Source organism: Mustela putorius, unplaced genomic scaffold, assembly GCF_011764305.1.
Source record: "Mustela putorius furo isolate JIRA1106 unplaced genomic scaffold, ASM1176430v1.1 tig00000873_pilon_pilon_pilon, whole genome shotgun sequence".
In the NCBI taxonomy this organism is placed as follows: domain Eukaryota; kingdom Metazoa; phylum Chordata; class Mammalia; order Carnivora; family Mustelidae; genus Mustela; species Mustela putorius.
Genome location: NW_025421504.1, coordinates 7,331,269 through 7,345,513, shown reverse-complemented (window position 1 = coordinate 7,345,513; position 14,245 = coordinate 7,331,269). Strand labels below are relative to the sequence as shown.

The window sequence follows — 14,245 nt, the reverse complement described above, 5'->3', positions numbered from 1 at the left end:
TGAGGGCACGATGCTAAGTGAGATAGAGTCAGACAGAGAAAGACAACTACTGTATGATCTCACTTATGTGGAATCTAAACAAGCTGAACTTAGCCAGAGTGGAGAGTGGTAGTTACCAAGGGCGGGTCGGTGGGGGAGACCGGGAGACACTGGTTGAGGGCACAAACTTCGTGATAAGATTAGTAAGTTCTGGGGATCTGAAGGGGAGCACGGTGATTGTAGCTAAAAAGACTGTATCATATACTTAAACGTTGCTCAGAAAATAGATCTTAAATGTTCTCACCACCGCAAAGAAATGGTGATTTTGCGACAGGACAGAGGGGTTAGCCAACACCACGCGGTGATTCTGTTGCACTGTGTAAATCAGCACCTGTCCACCTTACACTCCACCATGTTCTGTGTTGACGGTACCTCAATAAATCTGGAAGAATTAAAAAGAAACCCGGAAGAGGGTTTCTCTTCTCCCACAGCTTGGGGGCATGGGATTTGTGTCACTGTCACTCTGACCTTCCATCCTTTGGGGCTGAGGCGGTCAGAACGGCCTCCTACATAAGTGGGTCTTCCCAGATGATGCTTGAAAATGGATGACCCTCTGTTTTTACTTAATTTTCATCACTTTGCAGAATCTTCGCTGAAAGCTTACTAGGACCTGGCATTGTGCAAGTCACTGGACACAGAGACCCGTGTGGGTCCACGGCCCCGTATACCTCATGGCCACGTGACAGTGGAGGTGTCTGTGAGGAGCTACAGCGGAAATCAGATAAGTCTTTGAACTTGGCCAGCTCCCAGTGAGGGGACCACTAATTCCGGTGGGGGCTCATCCCACACCAGGCACCGCTTACAGAGTCACCTCCTGTCCTCCTTGTGGTGTCCCTGTGAGGCAGGCATGAGTCATGCTGCCCCATTCTACAGAGGCAGACGCCGAAGTCCACAGGGCCGGGGAGGCGGTGGCCTGGGTCTGCGCTCAGCTAGGCCCCACGATGCCACATGGGACTCGGCTTTAGGTCCCCTCAGACCCTCCCTTCGATGGAGTCACCCAGAGCCCCTCTGGAAGAACACTGGCCCCCTCACCTCTCTGTGTCCTTGCTGAACTGTCCGTTCCCCACGTCGTTGACTGCACAAAGGCGGAACTGGTAGGAGCGTGCCGGCACCAGGCCCTTGACCATCACCGAGGTAGCCTCGGGGTCCACACTGGCCAGGAGCACCGTCCAGGGGGCATCTACGAGGACAGAGGGTGCAGGCGGAGGGGGACAACCCTGGAGGCCCCACTCCCTACCCCATTCTAGCAGAGGACAGCCTCCTGGACTTGGTCCACTGGAGGCTGGTCACGTCATTTATGTGGGTCCCCTTAGCCCACCTGTCCCGGGAGGCTGGAATGCCCTGGGGAGGAAGCAAGGGCTCACAGGACCGGAGATGCACCTGCCTTTTCTAGCTGCCCCCCCCGCACCCCACCCCGTACCCGCCCCCACCGCGGCAGCCTACTGATGAGCTCCAAGGCAAACTGTATTTAAAACATCATTCAAATGAGGCCTGCTAATTTCAGAGTTCACAGCTTGGGGTCTTGGAGAATAAAAAGCAAAAAATCGCCATTGCCTGGGGGGCTCTGGAGTGGCAGGCCCTGCGTGTCCCCTCCCCCCACAGGGATCCTTATGCCACTATCACAATGTGGGGGGGGGGCACGGGCCAATGCACATTTCTCAGGGAAGCTGCAGTTTCCAGAAGGCCTGCTCAAAGGCACAGAACTGGGAAGCAGGGGAGCTGGAGCCGGTCCCCTGGCTGACTCCCCGCTGGCTGGGGCGGGGGAGGCTTACTGTTCTCCGACATCTCCAGGATGTAGCGGAGCAGAGGGCTGTTGCCGTCGAAGGGCTTGGCCCACGTCAGGTTGATGGCCCGTCTTTCTGTGGTGCTGAGGGTCGCCACGGGGTGCTCGGGGGCGTGAGGAAGCTGCCTGGAGGAGAGATATGGTGGGGTCACCTGTGAAGCCCGGAGTCAGAGGACACACAGGTGCCTGGGCTTCAGACTGAACATCACAACTGCCTGTGCTCAGCCATCGGCCTGGCCTTCGGACTGGAGGCTCTGGGGACCGCCCCCCATCCCCCTCCCCCCCGCCTCCCACCGGGTCCAAAGCTGTATCCAGAGTCCCCAGCTCTTGACAGAGGGCTGAACTGAGCTGGGGAAAGGCCTTGGAGGAGGCCTGGGTATGTCCCCAGAGGGCAGCGGACCCAGGTCCCACATGGCCCAGGCGTCCACCAACATAAGCCTCCTGTTGTGGCCTGTACCCCCTACACTGGGGCCAGGGCGCCCTTACCGGACACGCAGGTGGGCACTGCGAGAGTCATTGCCTCCTGCGGACAGCACCCGGCAGGTGTACGTGCCGATGTCCCCCGACCACGTCTGCGAGATGTGCAGGGAGCCGTTTTTGTCGAGACGGATGCGGGGGCTGCTCTCCGTGCCCAGGGCGGCCCCGTCCTTCTCCCAGACGTACCTGAGGGGAAGGAGCAGTGGTCAGAAAAGAGGGGTCGGGAAGTAGGGGTCCCTGCTGGGGCTCAGCCTGGGGCTGGTCTGGAGCAGAGCCCCAAAGGCAGCAGGGCACTCCCCAGGAGACACAGGCCCCCCCGGGGCTGGTCCCAGGTGGGAGCATGGTGCGGGGGGCCCCCCGCACAGCCTGCAGCCCTCCGTCCCTGTCACAGGGTGCTCTGTCCAGGAGGCTTAGCCCACGAAGCCATTATACCTCCTGTTCAGGTCTAGGTCAGAGCCGTGTTGCTTTTGGCCAGAAGCCACCGCCAAGCAGCCAGCAGGAAAGAGCCGGCAAAAGGTAATCTTCCGAAGAGGTTAAAAGAGTACAGCTTGAAGAAGAATGAAAGTTTCCGCCCAGACTACATTTTGGAATTAGTTTTATGAGGGGAATCATTAGATCAATGCATCACCGTGACAAATTGACTTTAGTGTCCAAAAAATCACTTTAGCTTCGGTCAGTCAGTACAAAGGGGGACTTGAGAAATTACACACATGCCCGCGCCTGACAATAAGAAATATCTCCCCTGGAATGATCCTGGAGGAAATACAACTATTACTGTCATCCGTGTAACGTGGGGTGCCAGTTCTGGGGAGCACGTCACGCTGATGCCCTCCCCGGGCAAGGTTGGCCAGGGCGCCGGGAGCCAGGGCAGGGAGCCAGGAGGGGGGCTGGGCGGTTTTGCGCACGACCCGTCACTCGCTCAGCCGGGGACTATGTGGCTTGAGCCACGAGGTGTGGCAGCTATCAGTATCAGAGAATCTAAAACTGCTGGGGAGAATGAGCCTATAATATTTTTAAGTTAAAAAAAATCAGAAAATTGCAATTGCAAATAAAAAAATAATTGACAAATTACACATTGCAATTACAAAAAAAAAAAAAAAATTCAGGGCAAGAAAACTGAAAAGCTTTCCCATCACGGGGAACCATGAGTAACAGCGGAACATCGCCGTTTCAGATTCTTCTCTCCTGCCCCAAGGGGGCCTGGCACCACAGTGCTGTTGGGTTCCGAATTCAGATTCCCTGGTCAAATGCTGCCTTGGCCACTTACCAGCTTCGTGATCCTGGGTGTGTCTATAGCCTCCCTGTGCCTTTGTGTCCTCATATGTCCTACGAGGAAAAATAATACCACCCACCTTCTAGGGTTCCTATAAGGATAATGTAAGTTCATAGAAAAGGCTTCCGGTGGTAAGGGAGCCATAGAAGTTAGTCATGGATTTTGACTCTCAGAGCACATGCTGGTAAATAATGGGTAGCAACAAAGTATCACAGACTCTTCCCAGTGTGACCCCCTGCAGACCCTGGTTTGTACTGGCTGCTCGGTAGGACCCACGTGGCTGCTCGGTAGGACCCACGTAGCTGCTCTGCAACTGTTCCCGCCCTTCTGGGAAGGGCTCCTCCTTCTCTCACATTATAGTTAATGCTGTGAGGAACATCCTTGCCGCAGATTTCCATACATTCTAAATCATTTCCTCCGGGATCAGTTCTCAGCAGTGAAATTGCGGAGTTAAATTTTAAGGCTTTTTATATACATTTACAAATTGTCAGACGTAATCACCTTCAATTCATCTCCATAGCTAGAAAAGAATCATCCTTGACAGCGCTGATGGCACGTGTAGAATTTTACTTAAAAGGAAATCTAGGGGGCGGAGAGTAATATCTGCTTAAGAAACAGACTATGGCAAACAGACGTTCTTGGCCGCAGGACATGGTGTCTTAGGAAGGGAGTATCACCACCTGTGGAGTGTTTGCGCCCAAACAACTAAGCCCGAATCTAATCAGCCATTTACTCGAGTCTAATTAGAAATACAAGGGATAGAAGAACAGGTGCACTGCATCACAAACGAACAGCTGGCCAAAGCAGGGGTCAGCAAACTAAGGCCCCCTGCCTGTTTGTGTAAATAAAGTTTTATTGAAACAGAGACATGTTCATTTGTTTGCACCTTGTTTGTACAAACAAGACTTGGAGAGCTGTGACAAAAGCTATTTAGTCCTCAAAGCCTAAATATTTACTCTCTGTCTCTTTATAAAAAAAAGTTAGCTGGGCCACTGTCCTGTAGAACCTGGTTTCTGCAACTAATTAACTGTGGGTAGACAAAGCAGTCATGAACTCAAACATTAAGAGGAAGGGGAGGGGACTGTATAGAATGAAGGAGACACACCAACGAAATGCCACGTGTGGACCTTGTTTCAGCCCCGAGTTAAACCAACTAACTTTTAAAAGGACACCTCTCAGGGATGCCTGGGTGGCTCAGTCGGTTAAGCCACCGCCTTCAGCTCAGGTCATGATCCCAGGGTTCTAGGATGGAGTCCTGCATTAGGAATCCTTGCTCAGCAGGGAGCCCGCTTCTCTCTCTGCCTCTCCCTGCCCTTTGCCTGCTTGTGCTTGCACTCTGTCTCTCTCTGACTAAATAAAATCTTAAAAAAATGCTCTTAAAAAAACCAGAGACACCTCTCAGATAATCAGGGACGTTGTAATATGGTATTACAGATATCAAGGGATGGTTCATTGTGTTCTGTGTGAAAGGGACATGGTTGTTATGTTTCAAGAACATTCCTTTTAAGTAAGAGATGCACATTGACATATTTAAAGGTGAAATGACACGCTTGAGATTTGCTTTTAAAATACTGCAGTAAAAAAAAGTGGCTGGATAGGAGGAGACAGGTGAGCCAAGTGCCGATAATCACTAGGCTGAGAGATGGGTATGTAACCAAAGAATACAAATGTAGGGACACCTGCACCCCAGTATTTGTAGCAGCAATGTCCACAACTGCCAAACTGTAGAAAGAACCCAGATGTCCATAGACAGATGAATAGATAAGGAAGATCCAAATATACAGCAGAATACTATGCAGCCATCAAAAATGAAATCTTGCCATTTGCAACGAACAATGTGCATGGAACTAGAGAGTATTATGCTAAGCTAAGTAAGTCGGTCAAAGAAATAAAATTATCATATGATTTCACTCATATATAGAACTTAAGAAACCAAACACAGAATCATAGGGGAAGGGAAGGAAAAATAGAACAAGACAACATCAGAGGGAGACAAACCATAAGAGACTCTTAATCATAGGAACCAAACTGGGGGTTGCTGGAGGGAAGGGGTGTGGGAGGAATGGGGTAACTGGGTGATGGACATTAAGGAGGGCATGTGATGTTAATTAATTAACATCTCTATGTTAATTAATTGAGTTTAAATAAATAAAAAAAAAGAAGCGGGACACGTAAGGTCTGATGATCTGGGTGTCTCTACTCTGGGCTATATTTGAAATTTTCCACAGTAGAAAGTTAAAAAAACAAAACAAAACAACAACTCATGAGTCCATTTAATTCAGGGTAGAAAATTTCCAAAATCATCTGTAATTATATAGCTGGCTATTAAACAATTTTGATGAGCAATTTCAGGACTTTCAGCTTTAAATAATATTAGATAGTCCTCAGGAAATCAAAGAAGGGAAAAAATATTTAGTTACAAGGACATTCATCATAATGTTTCTTTCTTTCTTTTAAAGTAGGCTCCACACCCAGCATGGAGCCCAACATGGGGCTCGAACCCATGACTCTGAGATCAAGACCTGAGTTGAGATTGAGTCAGATGCCCAACAGAGCCAAGCCCTGTGATGTTTCTTAATATTAGCAAAAAACTGAGAAACCAGCCAAATATTCAGCATTGGGGAACTGGTAACAAAAATTATGTTACATCCACACAAAGGACGAGTGGATAATCATATAATGAAGTCTATACAAGAATATTTATGGACAAGGGAAGAGATTCACAATGGGTTCTTAGGGGAAAAAGCAGACAAAGTGTATCTCTAGGTTTTGTATAAATGACACTCTAATACTATTACCATTATATTATTATTATATTACTATATTAATATTATTAAAATTATTGAGAGAAACAGATAAACCTACTTCTTTTCTTTTTCCCTCCCTCCCCATTTTTGGTGGTCTATCTGTATTTTTTATATTTCCCTCCTATAAAGGGTATCTATTAGCTGTATAATAAAAAAAAAGCCAATGGAAATATTGATTAGTATTATCAGTGGCCACAAGTGGATTGCTCAGACTGGGTTTCAATCTCGGCTCAGATACCTAACAGAAGAGTTTCTCCTAAGGTTGTTCTGGAAGCTGTCTGGGCAGGCAACCTGCACCTGCTTGGGCTGTGACCCCTTGACTCTGGCTTGATCTTGAGGAGGGCACAGAACACAGAATTAAGTGGCCATCACTGTAATTTGACTGGGTTGCTTGTTGGGTCCTTTCTAGCTTGTCTGGTCAGGGAACTCCCGTGTGTTCCCTAAATCTCCAAGAGGGTTTTCAAGTCCAAGGAAGGGGTGGGAGATAGGGGGGTGGGTTTGGCCACAGACTGACAATTTTGGGGCCTGCAGGACCAATTCTGTGTTCTCTCCCCATCGAGGAACGATTGCCCTAGATTGGGAGTTCCATTCTAAGGCCAGGAGTCCCCAGTGAACTGGAATATGGTTTTCCCATCTGTGGGTCCCTAAGGGTCCTTGAGAGGTGGACTGTAGCTGTACTTCAAGGGGTCCCCGAATCCCTTTGCTCATTAGGAACTGTCTAGAGAATGACTAAAATATGCAACTATTTTCCAAATGCCAGCTGGATGCTATTTTAATAAATAAAACACCAATTTAAAGCGTTGTTGAATTTATATATAATTATATATAAAATATGTAAATAACTATAAACTATATAAATAAATATAAAAATTAATAAAACCTTTATTATTATAAGGTTTTCAATTAATAGGGGCTAAAATTACAGCTACCACTTAGGTGGGGGCCCGAGACACACAGCAATATTCTCTGGTGGTAGGGAGATGTGCAGAGTTCTCCTGGAGAACATTTTCATAGTTAAGATACATATATGTATATATATATATATTTTTTTTTTTTCAAAATTTACTAATCCCAGTTACAAGCATATTTTGTTTCTTGCATCGACAGTATTTTCATGACATCTATGTTAGGGCCCCGGCTTGCAAACTGGGAGCACACAATGGATTCTCAAAGAATGGGTGCGGGTCTAAGTCTAATATTCTTTTTTTTTTAAATTAACATAGAATGTTTTATTTGCTTCAGGGGTACAAGTCTGTGGGGGTACAATCTTATACAGTTCACAGCATTCGCCATAGCACATACTCTCCCCAGTGTCCATCACCCAGACACCCCAACCCTCCCCACGCCCCCCCTTCCGCAACCCTCAGTTTGTTTCCTGAGATTAACAGTCTCCTTTGGTTTGTCTCCCTCCCAATCCCATCTTGTTTCATTTTTCCCTCCCTAGTTCCCCCAACACCCTGCCCTGCCTCTCAAGTTCCTCATATGAGAGCGATCATATGATAATTGTCTTTCTCTGATTGACTTACTTCGTTTAGCATAAAAGTCTAGTGTTCTTTATGCCAACCTTGGCTTCCGGGGCGGGAGGGGGGGGGTCCATTCAGTGTGGTCGTATAGACTGTTATATGCCCAATGGCCACCAGATGGCGCCCCAGGATGCAGCTGCCTCCAGGGCGGTGGGGGCCAAGCCTCCCAGGTGGCACCCGCCGGCCCCTTCCAGCCAGTTGCTTTGGCAGTGATATTGGCCATAAGACCATAAGACACAGAAGCAACATGGAGGGGATATTTGTTCCTAAGAAAGCAGTTAATTTTTTTTACTCAGCATCCCGGAGTTCAAGGGAGAGGCCAGAAGGGACCACTTTCTCCCGGTCTTAGTTCCCGAAGACCTTCCTGGGCTTGGCCCAGGTGTCTGCAGCCCAAGCTCAGGAGGGATTCTGGCTTTTAAACCCGTCTTGGCTGCTGCTGTTCTATCTCCAGTGGCTTCCCTGGGGGGACCTGTTCCCTTCAAGCCAAGTAGCTCACCAAGGTCCCGGCTCCCAGGGTGGCCGCATTTTGGGGCGCCTTCCTCTCACATGTGTGTCCTGCCCTGGCCTATCTCTGCTCCCACGCCTGTTTACCCAGACCCGGCTGGTGTCCATTCGGGGGGGCGGGCAGAGGATCTAAGATCTGGGTCAAAGATTGCGGTAGAGTGAGGTCCCGTGCCACGGCAAGAACACCTCAGAGTGTCCACGTGTCACCAACCACAATGGCTCTTCCTTCGCGCCCCTCCCTCCTGCACCCCCTCTCCTCCATTCTTCGGTATCCCCACCCCCGCCCCCCCAAACACGGCCCAGTTCAGTTCAAGCTAGCTCAGCCCTGCCCTAGCTCTGCAGGTGGTCCCCCCACGGCACAGCACGGCCCCACAGTCACACTTAACCTCCTTGGTGTCGACATCTATCCCTGAAGCCGCCCTCCCCTCTAAACGCCTCCGTGGGGCCACAGCAGAGGGAGTACCTGACGGTCACTCGGGGGTCGTGGGTCACTCCGCACACCATGGAGGCCTGGGTTCCCTTGATGACACTCTGGTCCTGGGGAGGCTTGCTGATGCGGGTCCGGGCTGCAGGGTGGTGAGAAGGGGAGCAGACGCAGAGGAACAGGTGAGAGGCAGGTGTGTGGGGAAGGCATCTTCAGGGGACCCGGGCCCGTGTGGCTGAAGGCCACGGGCAGGTGAAGGCAGACCCAGCATGTGGACGGCTCTACCATGGTGGGTCACCCAGAATGCTAATGAGGACAACGCGGCTCCATGGCTCCATGGCATTCTTGGAAGCCACATTCCGAGTGGGATCTCACTGAATCTTCCCCCAGAAACCCTTGGGAAGGATGAAGGAATGGAAATCAGAGACAATCAGCACATGAGTGGTCCGGCCTGGGTAACAACAGGATCGTCTGATTCCCGGTCTTCGGCCTCGTGAGCCAGCCCACCGGGGCTCGGCCTCCCTGGGGGGCCCATGGTGTGGATCTTGGGTGGGGATCCCAGGCAGTACAACCTAACAGTGCAAGGGGCGTGAGAAGCTTCCCAAAAGTTGGGCTCAGCACCCGAGCGTCCACGGTCAAGTCTGGCTGGTATCCTGTCTGGGTAAATATTCTTGCAATGGAACACGGCCATGGCCGGCGGCGGCGGCTTTTGATGAAAGAGACAAGTCAGCCGAGGGGCTGGGACCGAGGCTGTCTAGCCCACAAAGTCAAAAAGAGGGACTCTCTGGTCCTTCGTGTGGCACCGTCTAGAGTCCTGGCCTTCCTGGTCCCTCTCCTCTGGATTCATCTGTCCCTGACCTTCTCAGATAGGGGCCTGGGGAGGCAGCTGTGGGGATGAGGGGCACTGGTGGTGAGAGCCCGTGCTGGGCACCCACACACCCACGTGCGGATGTGTCAGGTGTTCCGGTCTGCACACTCACCCCACACAACCAGGTCAGCCGAGGCTTCGTCGACCCCCCGAGAGTTGGTGGCCAAGCAGGTATAGGTCCCAGCATCAGAGATGTGCGTGGGGCTGACGAGCAGACTGCCCGACTCCAGCAGCGTGAAACGTGGCAGCTGGACCGAGCCGCTGGCCAGGATACGCTCCCCTGAAGGCGACACGGGGTGGGCTCAGAGCGCGCTCAGACTGTGACACACAGCCCCTGGCTCTCCGAGACCCCCCAGCTCCTGCTCCCTGGGGGCTCTGGGCAGGTGCTCTCAGGCCGACCCCGGCTTTAGAAATGCTGGGAGGGTCAGGCCGGGATGGGGGCTGAGGTCCAGGTGGGTCTCTGACATGGTGACGGGCCCAAGGGCACTCGGTCACAGAGCCCGGGTCTCCTGGTGTCTCTCCACCCACCAGGCTGTCTGCCCTTCACCAGAGAAGGCCAGGGACTGTCTCCTGATGCAGCCAGGCACAGCTCTCGGAGACAGCTGGCATCGGGCTGGGGGGAGGGGGCAGACAGCTCTGACAAGGTGGTGACGGGCATCCCGCCGCAGGATGCTTCTCGAGGGTCACCTTCAGGAGAGCGGAAGAACGTGACGGGTGGGAGCAGCCAGGAGCGGAGGCAAGGTGGATGCGGACGGGGATGGGGACGGGGGCAGCCCTCCCTCCGCGGCGGGGCCTGGGGAGGCCTGGTGCCTGGGGGAGGGGTATGGGGTCTGCCCCGTGCAGGAGCCCGGGAGTACAAGTTTGGGTGACTGTATCTATTGTATTCTATTTTGTAAAAAAAAATATATTTTGTTTATTTAGTTGAGAAAGGTGGCAGAGGAAAGAGCACAGAGGGAGAAGCAGGCCCCCCCCCCCCGAGCAGAGAGCCGGACATGGGATTCGATCCCAGGACCCTGAGATTATGACCTGAGCTGAAAGTAGATGCTTAACCAACTGAGGCCCCCCCGTCTGTGCAGAGGGACAGCTCCACAGGCAAGGCTATGGGTCTGTCTATCTGCACACGCGGCCAAGAGTTGCAAACCAGTAAGTGTGGGGGAAGAGGGTGCTCGTGTCCATACGAGTGCCTGGCCGTGCTCACGCTCATTCCACAAGCACTTACCGAGCAATGACCCTGTGCCCAACCCTGTCCCAGGCCCTGGGGAGACGGCAGCAGACAAAGCTGAGAGCCCTGACTCTGCGGGGCGCCAGGCACTAAGTGGCTGGGATAGGCAGTTTATCTTGTATATCAGGAGGTGCAAAAATAGAGTGGTGGTGGGGGAGGGTCATGGGGGGGGACTCGGGGGTTGGGGGCAGGTGAGTCCTGGGGAGAAGCTTCCGTTGTAGCAGACTTGGAGGTGGGAGGGAGTGACTGCGTGTGTGCATGCGTGTGTGTACACGGGGAGAGCCTGGAAGGTGAGTTTTTGAAACAGGGGTGGAGGAGGCACATGGAGCAGGGCCATTTCAGCTGGGCTGGTGCAGGGGTCCGGAGCCCTCTGTGCCACCTGCAGGAGGGACAGTGCCCACCGGCACTCACGGCCACCATCACAATAGGATCATCAAGCCACTGTAGTTCACTGGGCTTCACCGCTGTCCTTGCTCCACCCTCATGCCAGCCCGGGGTATGTCTACTATGGTCCTCAGTTTACAGATGGGGGCCCTAAGCCTTGGAGTGAGACAATAATTCATCCCAGGTCACCAGTGTCAGAAGATGCAGAGCTGACCCTTGAGCCCAGCAGCGTGGCACGGGGTGCATCCTGTGGTGTGAGAGATGGATGCCCTCCTGGTTGTGCAGTGCACGACCTTCACAACTGGACAAAGGGAACCCAACCTGGCTGGCTCCAGAATGGAGCTCTGAAGACTGCCTTAGAGGGTCACAGGGCTACAATGTCCAAAGGAAATCAGTCCCATCTACCTTTCTGCCAAGTGATGGCTGGCCGGGGTGCCCCCGAAGTCTCACAAGCCAGCACCACTGACATGCCATCGATCACTGTGCTGTCCAAGGGGCCCCTGGTGATGTTGGGGGCGATGCCTGCAGAAGGAGACAGAAGCCTCTTAGCTACACCCTGGAGGAGGCCCCACAGCCAGAGGAACAGGTCCTCATCCTGCCCCTGTCACTCTGGCTGCTGTGGGTCCCCCCACAGACAAGGATGTGGATGTCCTGATGGGGCCCTGGCACTGGGAAAAAGCCCAGAAGGCCCGTGAGGGCTCCCTGTAGCACCTGCCCTGTGGACGGCCCCAGGCTACACTACTGCCCCAGCCCGGATTCTTAGGCCTCCATTTGGGGGAACTGAGGACCCCCAAGGGCAGCTCCCACCCTCATTCCAAGAAAAACAGGATGCGTCCTTCATCGAATTGGACATGGAGGCTCCGGTTTCTTAAAAGAAAAAGTGGTTATGGCCAACAGAAGAACATGACCCACTTTTCACAAGGCTTGGCCCTGGAGAGTCCGCGGCCTGGCTGAGCCATGGTTCTTCAATGCTAAGTGCAATCTTCTGGCATTGGGCCTGCCTTCCGTAGCCTGGCCCTCAGGGAACCGTCCAGTCAGATGTGCATGGGGCAGAGCTCAGGGAGGGACCAGCACCAGCTTCACTGGCTCCCATCAGAGGCAAGAAGCAAGACAGCAGCCCTTCTGCCCTCTCGCTCTCTGCCCCGCGGCTGCCCTGTTTGGGGACCTCTGTGGGTCTGGGTGATGAGCCAGGACGGACTCAGGGAGGCTCATGATCACATGTCCTTTGGCTGCTGAGACAAAGAGCCCAGCGCCACTCTGCATGCACACTGAGCTCGGCCGTCTACGGTGTGACCGATCACAGAGCAGATCACACTCACCCAAACCCCACGAAGAGAGCAGGAGAGCTCTCGTAACCACCCAGAGAGAGCCAGACTCTGAGGGCAGAAGGTCTGAAGTGGGGGCTGGAATTCAAGCTTGGGCCCCCCCTGGAGAAGTAAGCAAGTCTTCTCCATTGGGACGGGGCGGCTTCAGCCCTGCCTGGGAAGCCAGCGAACCACTGAGATGCCAGAGCCGGGAAGCCAGGGGCAGCCCAGATGCCAGAGTGGGGACTGTGGTTTCACAGCTGCTTCTCTCAAAGGCTGCTGGGGGACGGTCTTCGGGGCACCCTCTCCCTGCTTGATGCAGCGTCTCTTTTCAAGAGGCTGCTGGCTTGGAGGAAAGCGGGGTCCTGGGTGGGAGGGATGCAGGGGCAGGGGCAGGGGCAGGACCAACTTACTGGTGACGGCAAGGTAGGTGGAGGTCTGCACCTCGCCGGCTGCGTTGCGGGCAAAGCACTGGAACATGCCCGTGTCGTCGGGCACCAGCCCGCTGATCTGCAGTCCCCCGTCGCTGCGCTGCCGGAAGCGGCTCAGCCTCTCCGCCTCCACCACGGCCGCGTCCTTGTACCAAGTGATGGAGGGCGGTGGTGTGCCTGGGGGAGAGACATGGGCGCACGGTCAGCCCCCCTCCTGGCTCCCTCCCGCCTGCCTCTGAGCCTCGAAATTGGTGGCCAGGGTGAGGGGAAGGGGGCGGGAAATCCCTGGGTGTCTTGGTTTCTAGAATCTTCTCAGAGGTGCTACTTCATGGTCTTGGAAGAGGTGGAAAATGCTCTTGGCATGGCATTTCTCAAGTTCTTTTTAATGGCAGAGGTTCCAAGAACATTTAGCTGGATTAGTTTAGCTTGGAAATGCTAGATTAGACAAATTAATTTTTTTTAACGGCCATTTAATTTAGCAGAGTTTGTGGTGTGTCCCAGAAACCTCCAACCAGGGCTTGGTTTCCCAGACCCAGTGACCGCAGAATCCCCCATGTCAAGGAGCATGTGGAGGGGGCTAGGGATCCCGCGTGGCCCACAGAGCCCCCTCCTACCTGGTCTGCAGAGGAGTGAACAGGGGCTGCCATGTCTCAGCTTTGCCCAAGTCACACACCCTTGGCCTGGCATGGTTGTCCCGCAGGTACCCCCAACCTCCCCGCTCTCTCTCCCCAGGTCTCTGCTCAAAGGCGACTTCCCCAGAGCAGCTCCCGCACTCCATTCAAAAGAGCACCCCAGCGCTCCAAGCCCCCTAAGCCTGGTTGCTTCTCCCTTCTCCTCCCCATTCCCTCTCTAAGCTGACATCTCAGGATGCTGTATGTCATTGTTTCAGGGGGCACACTCTTCCACGTTGCAACATCTCTGCGATCGGGATGTGTCTTACTATCGAAAGCATGTCATAATTTCATTGACAGTCTTTTTTCTTTCTTAGTGGCACATAAAATCATGGGGCACCTCACCACCCATGGCATTTTCAGTGAAATGAAGTAAGTTATCTTTACTTGTCAGTTCGTCTGCCTTCCTCTTAAGAGTGTAAGTTTCATAACAGCAAGGATTTGGCTATTTGATCCTGTCTGCATCTCCTCAGCCCGAGAGCAGTACCAGCACATGGGTAAAGCCTCCAAAATCTGTGTGTCGGGTGAATGAATG

General features: G+C 53.0%; 1 protein-coding gene across 2 annotated transcripts in view; it reads right to left on the bottom strand.

The window, feature by feature from the left end:
- Nucleotides 1-14,245, bottom strand: part of SDK2 (sidekick cell adhesion molecule 2) — a 250,550-nt gene that overhangs the window by 63,512 nt on the left and 172,793 nt on the right. For both annotated transcript variants that reach the window (XM_004749035.3, XM_045085974.1), the window contains 7 exons: nucleotides 13,022-13,216; nucleotides 11,710-11,826; nucleotides 9,811-9,978; nucleotides 8,870-8,972; nucleotides 2,309-2,485; nucleotides 1,812-1,948; nucleotides 1,072-1,219 (listed from right to left, as the gene is read on the bottom strand). In XM_004749035.3, coding sequence (XP_004749092.1) covers nucleotides 1,072-1,219; nucleotides 1,812-1,948; nucleotides 2,309-2,485; nucleotides 8,870-8,972; nucleotides 9,811-9,978; nucleotides 11,710-11,826; nucleotides 13,022-13,216 — 1,045 coding nt within the window. The remainder of the gene's footprint in view (nucleotides 1-1,071; nucleotides 1,220-1,811; nucleotides 1,949-2,308; nucleotides 2,486-8,869; nucleotides 8,973-9,810; nucleotides 9,979-11,709; nucleotides 11,827-13,021; nucleotides 13,217-14,245) is intronic.